The 17,074-nt window shown below is 33.3% G+C and overlaps 1 protein-coding gene across 1 annotated transcript in view; it reads left to right on the top strand.

Moving 5' to 3' along the window:
• The window catches only part of ZFAT (zinc finger and AT-hook domain containing), a 280,433-nt gene that overhangs the window by 132,808 nt on the left and 130,551 nt on the right, over positions 1-17,074 (top strand). Inside the window, exons 7-8 of the mRNA XM_051971128.1 lie at positions 1,584-1,816; positions 13,940-14,027. Of these exons, the coding sequence (XP_051827088.1) occupies positions 1,584-1,816; positions 13,940-14,027 (321 nt within the window). The remainder of the gene's footprint in view (positions 1-1,583; positions 1,817-13,939; positions 14,028-17,074) is intronic.

Raw genomic sequence — 17,074 nt, 5'->3', positions numbered from 1 at the left:
TGTTAGTAATAGTTATTAATATTAAAAGCCAAAAATCAATCCCTTTAATATGTATATTTGAAGAATTTTTTTTTGTAAAATTAACAGAGGTTAATAGCTCTAAGAATTATATTTACTTGAGCAAATATTTATGTAAAGACTGCTTCCATAAAACTCCAAGTCCCTAAGTAAGAGGACCCTTCTGGTTCTTAATTTTACTTGAATGTTTCGCATTATGGTAACATGCTGGATGAGTAAAAATTAGCCTAATTGATATTAGGCCATATATTTCTCATTGATTCTTTATAGGCAGGCTTCGTTCAGAATCTAGAAGTTGAAAATGAAAATTTAAAACTTGGTCTCTTTTTGAAGAACGTCTCTAGGGCAAAAAGAGGCAAATTCAGGTTGATAATTACTTTAGGGCAGGGATCCTCAAACTTTTTAAATAGGGGGCCAGTTCACTGTCCCTCAGACTGTTGGAGGGCCAGACTATAGTAAAAACAAAAACTTTGTTTTGTGGGCCTTTAAATAAAGAAACTTCATAGCCTGAGGGGGATAATCGTCCACAGCTGCTACATCTGGTCCGTGGGGCATAGTTTGAGGACCCCTGCTTAGGGTGTTGGTAGGAGATATCATCAAGCAATGGGTAGCCTTGGACTTGGAGAAAAAGACTTGTGAATCCTCACTCTACTCTTTGGCAGCTTTGGCAAGTCTCTTAAATTCTGAACGAAGCCTGCTTTGAATCAGACTTGTTCTATACAACCCCCAACTTCAATTAAGAATGAATTAATTATGAATTAGAACATTTTGAAAGTCCTGGAGAGATACAAAGTTTAAATAATACATAGACCTTGCCCTCAAGGAACTTAACAAGTCTATAAAAGGGATACGGACAGATAACAGTAGTACAGTGTTACATGACTAATGCATTAGAGGACCACAAAAAAATGCCAAGAGGACTGACGGAAATGTCATTAGCTGCCAAATAAATCATGAATGCTGACTGGATGAGGTGACACGTGAATTAAGTTTAGTCCACCCTTGTTGGATTCCATGAATTTAATGTTAAACAGCTTTCAACAGGTGAAAAGAAGCAAAAGAGTCATTCCAGATATTGAGTGAAGGCACTGAGAAATGAGAGCACTGACTATGTATTCAGAGAGCCAGAGAGCTGACAAGTATGGATGGGGCACAGAGGGCATTATATAAAGCTCAACTTTATCAATATAATTTCTTATTGTTGTTAACTTTTAAACCTTGGAATAATCATATAACCTCCCTGAGCCTCAATTTTTTTATATGCCAGAAGGTAATAATAACTGCAGTATGTAACCACAATGGTATTTTGAAGGAGTACTTTCTAAACAATAACATGCTGTATAAACATGAATGTTTTACAAGTAGTAGCATTAGAATTCAGTATCTCTTTGTATTTTCTATGGCAAAGTAAAAAGAAAAGCTTATTTGTAGTTTCAGTCCTTTTTGCCTGTTCTTTACAAATAACAGTATAATGGAATAGGTACAGTTTTAACTGGAAGTTAAGGGAGCAAGAATCCTGAAATAAAATGTTGTCTTCTCATGTCTAACTCTTTTTTTCCCCCTAGGTAAACTTTTTTGGTATCAGGTACATTTTGATATGCATGTCCGTACCCACACTCGAGAACATCTGTATTATTGTTCCCAGTGTAACTATTCTTCTATCACCAAAAACTGCCTTAAACGCCATGTAATTCAAAAACACAGCAACATCTTGTTGAAGTGTCCCACTGAAGGCTGTGACTATTCAACTCCAGATAAGTATAAACTACAGGCTCATCTTAAAGTTCACACTGATTTGGTAAGTGACATTATCCTAAGCAGCATTCTGTTTTCATTCTAGGCTTGTTTATGTTTTTGTGTTTCTTTTTTTTTTAATTATGTATATGTAGGTATGCCTTGCTTTGAGAAAAAACAATAAATATTATCAAGACCAAAACTTTAAAAGGGGGAGAATGAAGATATGGTGGTATTGAAAGGCTGTGTGTTCTAATAGGAAAGGTCATTCTCTAGAAAATAAGAAAGATTGGGTGTGAATCCCAGCTTTGTTACTTACTATCTGTTTATTCTTTAGAAAAACTTTTCATTTGTTGCTTTAATTTATCAAAAAAATTCATTAAAATTTTTTCAAGGTATGGTACATTTATAATAAATATAGTTATTGTACAAAGCAAGGTACACTTGTATGGCTATATACTAAGATACCAATATATACCAATGCATATTAAAAACATTTTTTTTGCCATTTTAATTTAAGGTTTTGAGTTCCAATTTCTGTCCCTACCTTCAAGACCTTTGCCATCCTTGAGATAGTAAGGAATCACACATAGGTTATATATGGGCATTTTTGTAAAATGTTCCCATATTAGAAAAAAAAAAGAAAGAGGAAAAAAAGCATGTTTTATTCTGTATTCTGTCAATATCAATTCTTTCTCTGGAAGTAGAAAGTATGCTTCCTTATTATTCCTTTGAAATTGTCTTGGATTATTGTAATAGCTAAATCAATCATAGTTTTTCATCAAACTATATTGTTATTACTGTGTACAATATTCTCTTGGTTCTGTTCACTTCATTATGTATCTATTCATGTAAGTCTTTCCAGGTTTTTTGGAAATTATCTTGCTTCTCATTTCTTACAGCATAATAATATTCCATTACAATCATATGTCCCAGCTTGTTTATCCATTCCTGAATTGATGGATATCTTTGATTTCTAACTCTTAGCCATCACAAAAAGAGCTGCTATAAATGTTTTTGTACAAATAGATCCTTTTCCTTTTTATTGCATATGTTTGGGATACAGATGTAGCAGTGGAATCAAATGCATACTTTTGAAGAAATTTTGTTTGTCCCCCTGTTTTCAAATGATTTTTTGCAAATTATACAAATTAAGTAATTATATGTACTGTTCCTTAATATCATTTTGTTTTATTAGAGTTTTATGCATGATATTGAGTGTGGTTTTATTATTTTAATGCTTCTGAATCCCGGCAACCAAATTGTATTTTTTTTTTCCCCAAGGAGGAAAGAGGAATATATGGTTTTAGGTACATTAATGAACATTGTCATAGGACTGATTTTAGGAAATGCACACCACCACTAATGAGTCTCTTGAGATAATAATTTCAAATCTCCTACTTTATAAACCTACCATTTTTCATCTCTAAAATGACAAAATTACATCCAAAATAATTCTGTCATTGAGTGCAACTCTTAGCCTTTTTCAATCCCAGTTCCTTATTTTTAAATTGAAGAGTGTGCACTGGATGGCATTTAAAATCCCTTCTACCCCAAATATATGATTTATATGTGCCATATACGTTCTCAGAAATATTAAAGTAAATAAGATAATATGTATAGGGGCCTTAAGTTCTTTTTAAAAGATGATATATTAATTCAGATTGTTTTAATAAATGCTTCAATAAAATTTAATTATTTCATAAGATTATTTGATAAAATTTAAGTATATTATATATATTTTATTATATATGATATTATTACTTATATATATTATATAATACAAAAGAATAATGTTTATGTGTGAAAGTTAAACTTTCTCAAAGACACTGATATCTGAAATACATTTGACTATTCTTAAACAGCTATATACCATAAGAATTTGACCTGAGGTATAGTCATTTTTTAATTAAATTTTTGGTTATCCTCAGATATGACATAAAATAACTCTTCCTTAACTATATGGAGTTATTAACATAATGTGTCTTATGAACCACAATTTATCATTTCACTTGTGACCTTCTGTTATGCTATGACTGACAGAATTTTGCTCTGCACATGTGTTGATTATAACAGTTTAGTCATTTCACTTAAACAGTGTTAGTAGTCTGGGGGAGGGACAGGGAGCTCTCATGCCCACTCAAATTATTTTCATTCATGTTTTATAAATGGGTAAACTGAGATACCACTTATTTGACTTATCAGAGAGATCTCATTAAGGGAGGCACATTATGAATTTGGAATTAGAAACCTGAGCTTTTTTACCCACTGTGCCACAAAGAGGACTGTGACTCTGGACAAATAACTTAAGCCCTTTGATCCCAAGTGTCAGTTGCCAAATGGGGTACCTGTACTACCTACTTCACAGAAGACCTAGAAGATCAAATGAGTTAAGCCTTGTAATACTTTAACACTTTAAATACCTGTAATTTCCTTATTCTGTGTCTTCTTTTGACCAATGCATATCACAAATCCTATATAAATTAGTAATTGATCCTTGAAAATTGGGAGTAGTTGTCCTTAAAATAAGTAAAAATTGAATTAAAATGGAAATAAAATTAGTTTAAAACACTAAAAATTTGAGGTATAGTTTTATGATCTCTGTAACAGGTACCCTCAGATGACAGTCAAGCAGTCAATAAGCATTTATTAAATGCTTCTTTGTTCCACACACTGAGTTAATTAGGCACTGAAGGCAGGTGTGATTCATCATTGGACTTCTACTTGATGCCCTTTGGGCTTGATAAAACTTTCCAGAGCTTATCCTCCACTGGCATAACTTTAAAGACTCTGGAATCAGATGTATGACATAAGATATTAAAAGAAAAATGGAAAAAATATTGAAATCATATGGCTAAAACGATTTTAATGTGAACTAATATTGTTGATATTAGAGTTATTAAATGAATTCAGGTGACAACTAGTTCCCTAACATTTATTTCTCATTCCAAAATCTGCTCACTTGAATTCAGAGGTTTATTAAGGTGAAAGACTGTGTAAATTCCAATAGAATGTAAGGTCTTTGAGGGCAGGCAATGACCCACTTTTGTATTTATATACTTAACTTCTTATACAGAGCCTTGTTCATAATAGGTTTATCCTTTATTGACCGAAAGAAAAGTTTTAAGAAATCATTAGAAAATATTCTTCCTCTTTTAATTAAAAGAGAAATGGAAAACATGGAAGAATAAAAAGACTACAGAAATAATGAAGATAAGTTTTTGGAAAAGATTGGCAACACTGATAAACTTTAACTGACATGGTTAAAAAAAAAAAAGGAAAATAAGTTAACAAAATTAAAAATGAAGAAAGTGATTTCATGTCACAAAGAGAAAATAAATAAAATGCTTATAACCTACACAGAATTTTATGATAACAGAACTGAAAATTTAAAGAAATCGGTCAGTATTTATTGATTGTCTGCCATATATTATACATTGTGCTCGGAGCTAGAGAACACAAAGGTCAAAGTAAAATAGTCCTTGCCTCCACAAGGCTTTCATACTGTTAGTGGAAACAAAGTATGTGTGTTATGTATATGTACAGAGAAATAAAAACATATGTTATAAGCTATACATATATATATATGTGTGTGTATATATATATATATATATATATATATAAAGACAATAGAATATACATGATATATACAAATAAAAATTATATATAGGAAATGTATCATTGTGCCTCAAAATATAAGCTAACAAAATTAATACTATAAGAAGAAAGATGTCAAACAACCTTGGTTTGCCTTGGTAAGAACAGAATTCTAGAATGGAACAGAACTTATTTCTGGATGCTGTGTGTTAGGAATATAATTGAGAAGTTGGAGAGAATCTGGAGGAGGAAGGTAGTCTATGATGTGTAAAAGAGAGCAAAAGTGTCTCCTTTATGAAGATCAATTAAAGGACTTAGGAGTGTTTAACTTTGAGAAAAAGATTTAATAGGAGACTATAAGCATTGTCAAGAATTTGAAGGGATATCAAGCAGAAGGAACAAATTTTGAAAACAGAGCTTGGGTGATGGATAGAAGTTACAAAGAGCTATCTAAAGTGGAATAGGCTACCTTGTATGATTGAATCTCCCCTTTCTGGAGGACCTTTAGCAAAAGTTTAATGAGTGTTTATTGGATTTGTTATAGGTGGGATTCTTCTTTAATTAATAAACATAAATTAAACATTTGTGAAGTGCTAATAATTCTGCCAAGTGATAAAGATACAAAAACAAAAGTGGAGTAACCTCTACCTTCAAGGAACTTACATTATTAATAGGGGAGGCAAAATGTATGATTTGGACTAGCTGGTCACCAAGGTCTCTTCCAATGCAGATTTTGTGAAATAGTGTAATACAAGAATATACGGCATGTTGTACTTGTTTCGTCATTTTAGTTGTATTCAACTCTTGATTCAGTTTGCAGTTTTATTGATAAAGATACTGGAAAAGTTTGCCATTTTCATCTTTAGCTCATTTTCCAGATGAAGAAACTGTATTATACCATTGTGTTAAGAGTGAGAAATTATTAAAACAAAAAAGTATAGAGAACAATTTAGAGTAAATTACATAAAAAGGCAGAAGAGATTATGTATTTTGTGGATTTTTAATGCAGTCTACATTTTCCCCGTAAATCTGATGTGAAAAATTTTTTTCTGTGATCTACCATTGAATTTTCCTTTATAAGTGGATGTGAATTAAAGGGAAGAATATAAAGACGGTGGTGATGATGATTAAAAAGAATATCTTTAAATCTTTCACAATAAGCATATGTGGGTATGTATATACAATAAACATATATGAAAATCTTATATGTATCTGAATATAAGTATGTAAAATCTCAATATGTGTTTATATAGATGTCTGTGTATATACACACATATAGTTTCTCAGAGATCTCTTTTTGAGGTAGAGTTTATCATGTACATATTTAGGGATAGTCCGGGCTTAAACTAGTTCCTCATTTAATATTTCAAAGATCTATGATTTTATCAATCTGTCCCAATCAAAGATTTGTTAAGCATCTCCATCATATGATAAAGTGTACTAATACAAAATGAAAAATAGTTACTGTCTTCAAGGAGCCTGCATTCTCCTGGGGTAATTTACCTTACAATTGAGTTATTCTGGGTAAACCTTTCTATATAAGGACCAAGGCTGGTCCTTGAATTAAAGATATAGTTCCTCGATAGGCCAAAGCCTTTACTACTTGATAAGATCTTTCAGAATGTGTGCTCTACTGGCATGGACCTTAGAACCCAATACCATTTGCATGTTCTGATGAAACAAGGCTTTATTGCAGGATATGGAGCAATATGTCATTGAAATGACTAAGCAATTCTTTTTTCCTTGATTTTTTTTTCTGATTCCTTTTTAGAACCCATTTTCTACTCTGTACAATGTTTATTATATATGAAAATCTCAATATTATCTCCACACAGTTTTTTCTCCATGGTGGTAGTAATAGTTAAATGATACAGTCCTATCGAGATCTGTCTATTTGTTTCTTTCTTCAATATCTCTCTATATAACATTAACATAGTGTTTTAAGGTTTATAAAATCCTTTTCACAGGAACCCTATGATTTAATTAGTTGAAATATTCTTATTCCCATTTTACAGAAGAACAAACCAGAGTAAAAAGAAATTAAGTTAACTTGTTCAAGTTTAAAAAAAAATGGCAAAAAACAAAAGTAATATTGCTAGAAAGTTAACATAGCCATTCAATCTAACTTTACAAGGAAAAAAAATCATATCTGCTTTTTAGGGAAAATTTTGTTTTGGGCTAGAGGATGAAATAGCAAGTCAGAACTGATTGCATTTAGAGGAGCATCCTGTAGAGAAGTTGGCTTAGATCTTGACCAATTTCTGGCTAGCTTGAACCAATAATAATAATCAAAATTTATCTTGAGTAAATAAACAAAAAATAATATTGTTGTTAGAATTGAACTTTACATAGTGGAAAACTGATAATATTTTCTGATGAGGCATGAAGGAGAATCAGAATGTTTGGGGATTTCTTAATAAATATACTGGGAGTGATTTGCTATTTCCTTTTCCAGCTAATTTCATAGATGAGGAAACTGAGGCATACAGGGTTAAGTGACCTGCCTGAGGGCACACAGCTAGTAAGTATCTGAGGCCAGATTTGAACTCAGGAAAAGGAGTTTTCCTAACTTCAGGCCTGGCACTCTTTCCACTGCACCATTTGCCTATTATGTCATGGTATATATGCCTATGTCTTGTCACTTTTGTTATTAACATCAGCCATTACTATTTCTATTCTTTTTTTACTTTTTGACCTCAAACCTTTTATGAGGATAATTATATTTTTTAAATTGCATACATTGTTTATTCTGAGTAAGGCTTAGGATTCACTGATTGTCTGTGAGCATGAGAGGCCTTTGGGTTTAAAAGTCATATTAATTTGAAATTTACCAGATACATATGATTCAGCTATAGAGGAATAGGCATTTAGCCCGAGGGCACAAAACACAGTAGAAACCTTCTCTCTTTTTCTTGGCTCCTTGCTTCTTTTTTTCTGTCTTGTTCCCTCACCACACTGCTACTCATGCTGATGCTTCAGTTTCCTAAAGTTTCAAATTACTTATAAGATATTCTGACATATATACTGTAAAGGATGGGCATTTTTACAATAATAACAGAGTGAATTTCACACTTTCTGCCTTCCTGAGAAACTTAACAATCACTTTTAAGTTATATGGCAATTTAGATTTTTATTTCCTATCTAGACCAAAAATTTGAAACAAGAAGAAATGAATTCAGAGACTCCACCAAAGTGGCTTTATCTTCCAGTCCTTTTTGCCTACTGTCTGTGCCCTTCTGAGAATCTTCAAAGACATCACAAAAATAAAGGACCTTGATAAGCTATGGGATAAATTGCTTTCAAAGTATCAGAGAGAGAGAATCAAATCACTAAGGCTGTGCGGGAGATACTGTTGTAAACTTGATCAAAGCCCTTCAGAATACCTCTGTCAACATGAATGACAAGGGCATGGTGAGCTCCAGAGCAATGGAATGAGCTTCCTCCTCCACAATGCCAATTGAGTGCCCAGGGTGAATTCTGAAATAGAGTTTAGAACAGCAATTCTGACGAGCTGGTGCTAAAGGTGATGGGGTTACTCTGAAGGACTAGCTCAGTAACAAGAACCCAGAAGGATGGTGACAGGAGATTGCTTAAAAGCAGTAAACTAATGATGTGACCTAAGAAAAATTCTTCAGGGTTGACTTGGACAAACAGTTTGAAAAAAATCATCCTAAGCTGGCCCCACTACATAGACTTATAAGATTGACAGGCAGGTACTGAAGGGACTGCTATCTCTGAGAGAGGTGCTATCAAATAGAGGAGACTCAAAGATCATGTAAGCCTGGGTACTCAGAAATTTCTCATTAGAAACTCAATGAAAGGATGGAAAAAAAAACTTTCATTTTCTGAAGGACTTTTGGTTATATGAGGAATAATAGTATCTTGTAATCATTGCCTCTTATGGTTTTTGCTAATATGAACATACATTGTTTTTAGTGTTCAGTTTTGAATGTTATTTGCAAATTGGAATACTCTGAAACAGTCAATCAAACAATTAAGCATTTTGGCTTTATATGACTATATGTCAGATACTGTTAAATGCCGAGAATACAAAGACAGAATAAAAATGTCTTTGTCCTTAAAGAACTTAAATATTATTGGGGGAAACAACCTTTACACTTAAAAGTAAATGTAAAATATGTGGAAAATTAATATATGATGATTTCTAGGGGAGGTACTAGCTCTGAGGAAAATCTAAAGGAGTTTTCTGTATGAGGGAGAGTTTAAGCTTAGCTTTGAAATAAACTAAGGATTCTAAGAAGCAGTAATGAGGAGGGAATGAATTCTAAATCTTTGGAGGGTGAGAGATGGAATATCATGAATGAAAAATAAATAAGACCAGTTTGAACCAAAGTTGATGAAAGGGAATATGAAATGGATCAGAAATTTAAAAATATACTTTTGAAGTTCATTGATGAAGAACTTTAACTACCAAAAGAAGAGCAGTTTCTGTTTCTCTTTCTCTCTCCAGGTAACAAGGAGGCATGACCTTTCTTTTTTTCCCTTATCTTTATTTATTTATTTTTTTTGGGGCAAAGCACTTGGGGTTGTGACTTGCCCAGGGTCACAGCTAAAAAGTGTTACATGTCTGAGACCGAATTTGAACTGAGCCATGAAATATTTTTTCCCAGTAAATTTATTTATTTTTAATATATATTGCATTATGAAACATGTTGAAAGAGAATAATCAGAGCAAAAGGAAAAAATCATGGGAGAGGAAAAAAAAAGAAATAAGAAGTGAACATAGCATGTGTTGATTTACATTCAGCCTCATTTATTCTTTTTCTTGATGCAAGTGACATTTTCTATTCAAAGTCTATTGGGATTGCTTTAGATCACTGAACCACTGAAGAGAACCATGTCTTTCATAGTTGTTATTGTGTACAATATATTTTGCTTGTTTTACTCAGCATCAGTTCATGTAAATCTTTCTACATCTTTCTAAAATCTTGTTCATAATTTTTTTAATAGAACAACAATATTTCATTACCTTCATGTACCACAACTTGTTCAGCCATTTCCCACTTGATGGGTCTCTACTCATTTTCCAGTTCTTTACTACCACAAAAAGAGCTGCTGCAAACATTTTTGCACATGTGGGTGCTTTTCCCTCCTTTATGATTTCTTTGGGATACAGACCAAGGATTGGCACTGTTGGATCAAAGGGTATGCACAGTTTTCTGGCTCTTTGGGCATAGTTCCAAATTATTCTTCAGAATAGTTGGATCATTTCATGACTCCACCAGTGTCCCAGTTTTCCTAAATCCCCTCCAATATTTTCCCTTATTTTTTCCTATCATCTTAGCCAATCTGAGAGGTGTGAGGTGGTACCTCACAGTTGTTTTAATTTGTAGTTCTCTAATCATAATGATTTAGAGCATTTTTTCATATATCTGAAAATTATATATTTTGACCATTTATCAATTGGAGAATGACTTGTATTCTTATATATTTGACACAGTTCATTATGTATTTTAGAAATGATTCCTTTATCAGAAACACTGGCTATAAAATTTTTTTCAATTTTGTACTTCTCTTTTAATCTTGTTTCTGCTTGTTTTACTTGCACAAAACTTTTTTAATTTAATGTAATCAGAGTTGTCCATTTTGCCTTTCATAATGTTCTTTATGTTCTCTAGTTCTTTAGTCATAAATTCCTCCCTTCTCCAAGATCTGATAGCTAAATTATCACTCACTCTCCTAATTTGTTTATGGTATCATCCTTTATGCCCAAATTATGTACTGATTTTGATCTTATTTTGGTATGGAGTGTGAAATATAAGTCTATGCCAAATTTCTGATATATTATTTTTCAGTTTTCCCCACAATTTTTGTCAAATAGTTCTTATTCCAGAAGCTGGAGTTTGGTAGTTTATCAAATACTTGCTGTAGACCTTGATTATTGTGTCATGCACATCTAATCGATTCCACTGATCCGCCATTCTTATTTCTTAGCCAATACCAAATAGTTTTGATGACTGCTGCTTCATAATAAAGTTTTAGGTTTGGTACTGCTAAGCCACTATCCTTTGTATCTTTTTTTTTTTTTTTCATTAATCCCCTTGATATTCTTGACCTTTTGTTTTTCCAGATGAATATTGTTGTTACTCTTTCTAGTGCTATAAAATAATGTTTTGGCAATTTGATTGGTATGACACTGAACAAGTAGATCAATTTAGACAGTATTATAATTTTTATTACTTTAGCTTGGCCTATTCATGAGCAATTGATATTTTTCCAGTTGTTTAGATTTGACTTTATTTGTGTGAGAAATGTTTTGTAATTGTGTTCATAGTTCTTGAATTTGTCTTGGCAGGTAGATTCCCCAAGTATTTTATTTTGTTTACAGTAATTTTAGATGGAATTTTCTTTTTTGTCTTTTGCTAATGGGCTTTGTCAGTAATATATAGAAATGCTGATGATTTGTGTGGGTTTATTTTATATCCTACAACTTTGCTAAAGCTGTGAATTGTTTCCAGTATGTTTTTGGATGATTTTTTTTAGGATTCTCTAAGTATATAATCATATCATCTACAAAGAGTGATAGTTCTATTTCTTCATTAGCTATTCTAATTTTTAATTTCTTTTTCTTTTGTTATTGCTAAAGCCAACATTTCCAGTACAATGTTGAGTAATAGTGGTGATAATGAACATCCTTGTTTCACCTTTGATCTTATTGGGAATGTGTGCAGTTTCTCTGCATTATAAATAAAGAATGCTGTTGGTTTTAGATAGATACTGCTTGTTATATTAAGGGAAGCTCCCTTTATCCTTAAGCTCTCTAGTGTTTTTACTTGGAATGAACATGACATTCAGCAGTCTTTTGTCTAGCTTGTCCGTTGCTTGGAATGCTCTATTCCTTCACTGTTGTTTATTACTTCCCCAATTTTTTTTTCTCCAAGTTTCAGCTCAAATCTCACTTTAAAGAGGGCTTTTCCTATTCCCCAGCCATTAATGCCTTCCTTTATGACACTAACTTCTTTTTATTTTGTATATATCTAAATATCTACATATTGTTTCCCCCATTATAATGTGAGTTATGAAGGGTAGGGATTGTTCTTTTCTTTTCTTCATATCCTCAGTGTTCAGTCCTGGCACACAGTAATAATGTAAATGCTTGTTGATTCACAGACTTTGTGGGTAAGTAGATATCAGATCAGACTTAACAACTGATTAAATGTCTACCTTGGAAATTAAAAAGTCATGAAGGATTTGTAAACCTGAGTGAATTGAAAAGTGATGGTGCCTTTGAGAAAAATACGAAGCTTAGGGAGAGAGGTAGGTCTGGAGAAAGAGGGGGAAGATAGTGAATTCTATATTAGATGTATTGAAATTGAGATATCTATACTTATCTTATAATGAGTAATTGTTGGGTAATTTTTGGTTCATGGAATCATGTAGCTAGAGATAATTGTTGAAACTTATAGGAATAGAACAGAAGAGAGCACAGGTTAGATAGTTGGAATGTATCAATAGTTAGAAGATGGCCTATGGATGATAGAGGAGCCATAGTAAAGGAAATTTAGAAGGATCAATCAGATAAGAAGGAAAGGAACTAGGAGAGAGCTTCATCAGGAGAACTCAGAGAAGAGAGTATCTAGGAAAAGAGAATGGTCCATAATGTGAGATGCTGCAGAAAGGTTAAAAAGAATAAGACTGGAGCATTTAGGAAGGGACAAACATCATCTGTAAAGTGACTTGGAGAAGGAAATGGCAAACTACTCCATTATCCTTGTTAAGAAAACCCTAAACTGGGTCATGAAGAGTTGAACAGGACTGAATAACAATAGATATTTTAAAAATTTGATATAAATCAATACACATCAATACATATATTTTCTTACCATCAGATATCTTGCTCATCATGTATAAGGAGGAATATTTATCTTGATTATTAGGAAAAACTTCTTAGCAGTTAAAAGTGTCCAAAAGTCGAATTGGCCAATTCAGGAGCAAAGTGAGCTCTTTATCATTGTAGGTAGATCTAAAAGTTAGATCATTGTTTCTTGGTGATATTATATATCATAGGTGGGATTCTTGATTTGATTAGTGGTAGGACTAAATGACCTTGAAATCTGTCTTCTGAAATCTGAGTCTGTGGTTTCATGTTATTCTTCTATTGTTTCCCAATACTTATTAGTCCTTAATTTTAAATTTTTCCTTAAAGGTTTATAAGTGAGGAGAGGGCATCAAGAGTGAACATTTATGAATGGAATCCACAAACACAGCATTACATTATCTTGTTATTTGTTAGAGTTCCATTTTCTCATCTAACTTTTACAAAGTAGCAAAATCATCTAGTATCCATTTAATCCTGTCTCCTTTACCAGCTCCCTCTGTTTTGAAAATATCATGTGCAATAATATGGCCATGAAGGGGAAGCTTGATAGAGAGGAGGAGAAAGAATCCAAGATAATTCCCAAAGGCTGTAAGATATTCAACAGTTGTCTCTAAAACAGTCATTCTAGTGCTAACTTAAACAAAGATTTACACATGAACTTCTTAATTGTTTATTTGTTGAGAGATGTGATTTTCAGAGCCCAGGTTTCCATCTTGTAGTGTTACTGATTATGCTTTCTTTCTATTTAAGGACAAAAGGAGTTATTCTTGCCCAGTATGCCAAAAGTCATTTTCAGAAGATAGGTTGATAAAATCACACATTAAGACAAACCACCCTGGTGAGTAAAAGTTGTTCAGAAGACATATAAAACAAGGAGGAATAATTTTCACCTTACAGAATTCTGTTTGAAGGAATTGTATTTGAGTAATATTGATATGTTTTATAAAAAATAGCATTGTACACTATTCCAAATGAAATGAAGTGAGAGGAAGCCAATTTCCTTAATAGATTCTTTTCCTCTCTACAAACACATACACCTACCCATACCTACATACATCCCTAATTACAGCACTTCATAGTATACAAAGCTCTTTGTAACTGAGTATATGATGTATATATATGTCTCATATACACATACATATTACATATGTATATAAATATGATTCTATCTATAGTTTTTAGATATAAAAGTATATAGCTTTTAGCCTTTAAAGCAACTCTCATATAAACTTAGTTTTGGGGTCTTTTAAATTTGGGATTGGTGAATTTATTAGTTTTCAAATTAATATTTTGATAATTTTTAGCATGATTGGTTTTCTTTATAACAATATGCATTTTATTTTATTCATTTAAAAAATAATTAGAGAAGGGACCTAAAGGCCTTCCTAAACAGCCACAGGTATCCATGACAAACTGTTGTTTATTCTTACTTTTCAAAGAGAACTAATGACATCCCAGGGTGATATGATGGATGTGAATTGGATATAAGTGAGGAAGAGTTGCACAAAAGTCATCAGCCTCACTCTCTCTTCCTGAGTCATCAAAATCCAGGACAAAGTCAAAAGAATGATGGCCTAGGATTCAGTGGAGGATCCCGGGGTCTTCTTTATCTGACCGAGCTCTAAGTGCTCCCCAGCAGCTCTTTTAGCCGCCTTCATAGTCATTGGAACACATTGTTCTCTTCTGCCTGGGGATATCCTTACATGCTTGATGTAGTTACCTCTCTGCCACCCCCCAATTCACTGAGGGGTTTTAGACCTATCAGTATCCTCAAGTTGGTTTAATCCATTTGTCAAGATAGTTTTACCAGCATGTGGCTGCTGGTGAGAGTGGAGCTACAGGTGAGTATGGAGTGCCAGGCAGATACCAAAGATGAATAAAGGAACCTGGAAAATGTTCAACAAGCCTTCACATTGGAACTGCTAGTCTTCCCTGAACACCTTGAGGGTAATAGGGAAAAACTTCCAGTAGGAAGAGGTTTTTTTTTTTGTTTGTTTTTTGTTTTTTGTTTTTTTTTTTTCAGCTGAGATTTGAAGGAAACCTGGAGGCAGAAATCATCCCACAGCAGTTTTTACCTTTCAGGATACTTAATACATTCTACTAAGCATTTTCTGGATCCTAGTCCCCTTAACTAAATTGTAATGAAACTCACAGTTCTAGTACTTTAAGCATAACAAAGCACTTTCCTCACAAATCCAGTAACCTAAGTAGTAAGTACAGAATGTTATCTTATCTCTTTTGCAGATGAGAAAACTGAGGGCACTGTGAAGTCCAGAGTCACACTGCTTCATGTGCTTAGAACTCTGATCCTCTGTTTCAACTCAGGGAGCAAAGACTCCCAAAGAGGCAGCCAGGTGGCACAATGGATAGGATGCTGGACCTGGAGTCAGGAAGATTGGAGTTCAAATGTAGCCTCAGACACTTACATTATAAAGCTAGGCAAGGCAATTAGTGTGATCTATCTGCCTCAATTTCGCTGTCTGTAAAACGGAGATAATAAGAGCACCTGTCTCCAAAGATTGTTGTGAGGTCAAATATTTGTAAAATACTTTGAAAAACCTCGTAGCACTGTCTAAATACACATTTTCATGTCTTTGTAATTTCTGAATCCCCTTACCAGTGTCTACAGCTTGCCCTGGGACATGCTGTGGAATAGCCATTCTTAGGACCAAAATATGTTAGCTGGAAAGTACTTTAAAGACAACCAAGTCAGTCAATCAGTGAAGAAGCATTTGAAATCTTACTATGTCCCAGGCACTGTGGGACTTGATGGGGATACAGAGCTGGGTGAGGAGAAGTCTTCTTCATGGTAGTGAAAACATTCGGTCCAAATTCATAAGGGAAAGTTAGACGAGATAGGGGGTTGTGGAGGCAACTTCAAAAGTGAAGATTTGTATGTGGATATTTTGGGGGGCGGGGGGAAGGGAGAAGAACATGAAAATAAAACACAGTGAAAGTAGAATTTTTTTTTTTTTGCTTTTGTTATTTTGTCATATACATGTATTTGTATATGTGTTTTAAGGGATACATTTTTAGATAATAGTAACACATTTCAGTGATTATTTTATATGTTGCCATATTATGCGTAACCTTATTTCCACAAGGTATTACTTTCTATTTTGTAGTCAGTAAGACCTGAGTTCAAATGCTACCTCAGATATTTACAAGCTGTGTGACCCTGGGCAAACCACTTAACTTCTCCAGGCCTCATTTTTCATATCTGTAAAATGGAGATGGCAGTAACAATATACTTTCCAGAATGGTTGTGAGGCTAAATTGAGATAATATTTGTGAAATTCTTTGTTAACCTTTAAAAAATGTTCTATAGCTCATTTACCAAGATTTTTTTTTTCTTTCTTTACTGTAGTATTGAGATGTAAAGAGTTCTTCTTTATTTTCCCTGTTGTACAGGTGGGGAAACTGAGCTGCTAGGGAAGTGACTTCTGCCTCTACTCTTAACAATTAACAGAGAAAAAAAATTCTCTGCTGCTCTGCATCTAGTCATTGGCTCCGTTTCCCCCCAAGATATGGAATTCCACTAAACATTTTTGAATGGAGTTTAAATAAAGGGCCTAGTTACTTGATTAATCAAAAAATATTGAACATTCTTGATCTTGCCTGCCCTAATTCTCTTCTCCATTGCAACCAGTACCTTTTCTCTAAGATTACCTTCCATATGCACTATATACATATGGATAGAGTATGGATAGTTTGTTGTGTCCCTCATTAGATTGTAAGCTCCTAGAGGGCAGAGACCTTGTTTTGCTTTTTTGCCACACACACACACACACACACACACACACACACACACATGATTAAGAACCCCTGACTGACAAAATATCCAAGAAGTGGCCCACTTGAAGAGGGCTATGTGGTAGTCATTGA

Source organism: Antechinus flavipes, chromosome 1 (assembly GCF_016432865.1).
Source record: "Antechinus flavipes isolate AdamAnt ecotype Samford, QLD, Australia chromosome 1, AdamAnt_v2, whole genome shotgun sequence".
NCBI lineage: Eukaryota > Metazoa > Chordata > Mammalia > Dasyuromorphia > Dasyuridae > Antechinus > Antechinus flavipes.
This window is presented reverse-complemented; position numbering and strand designations above follow the sequence as displayed.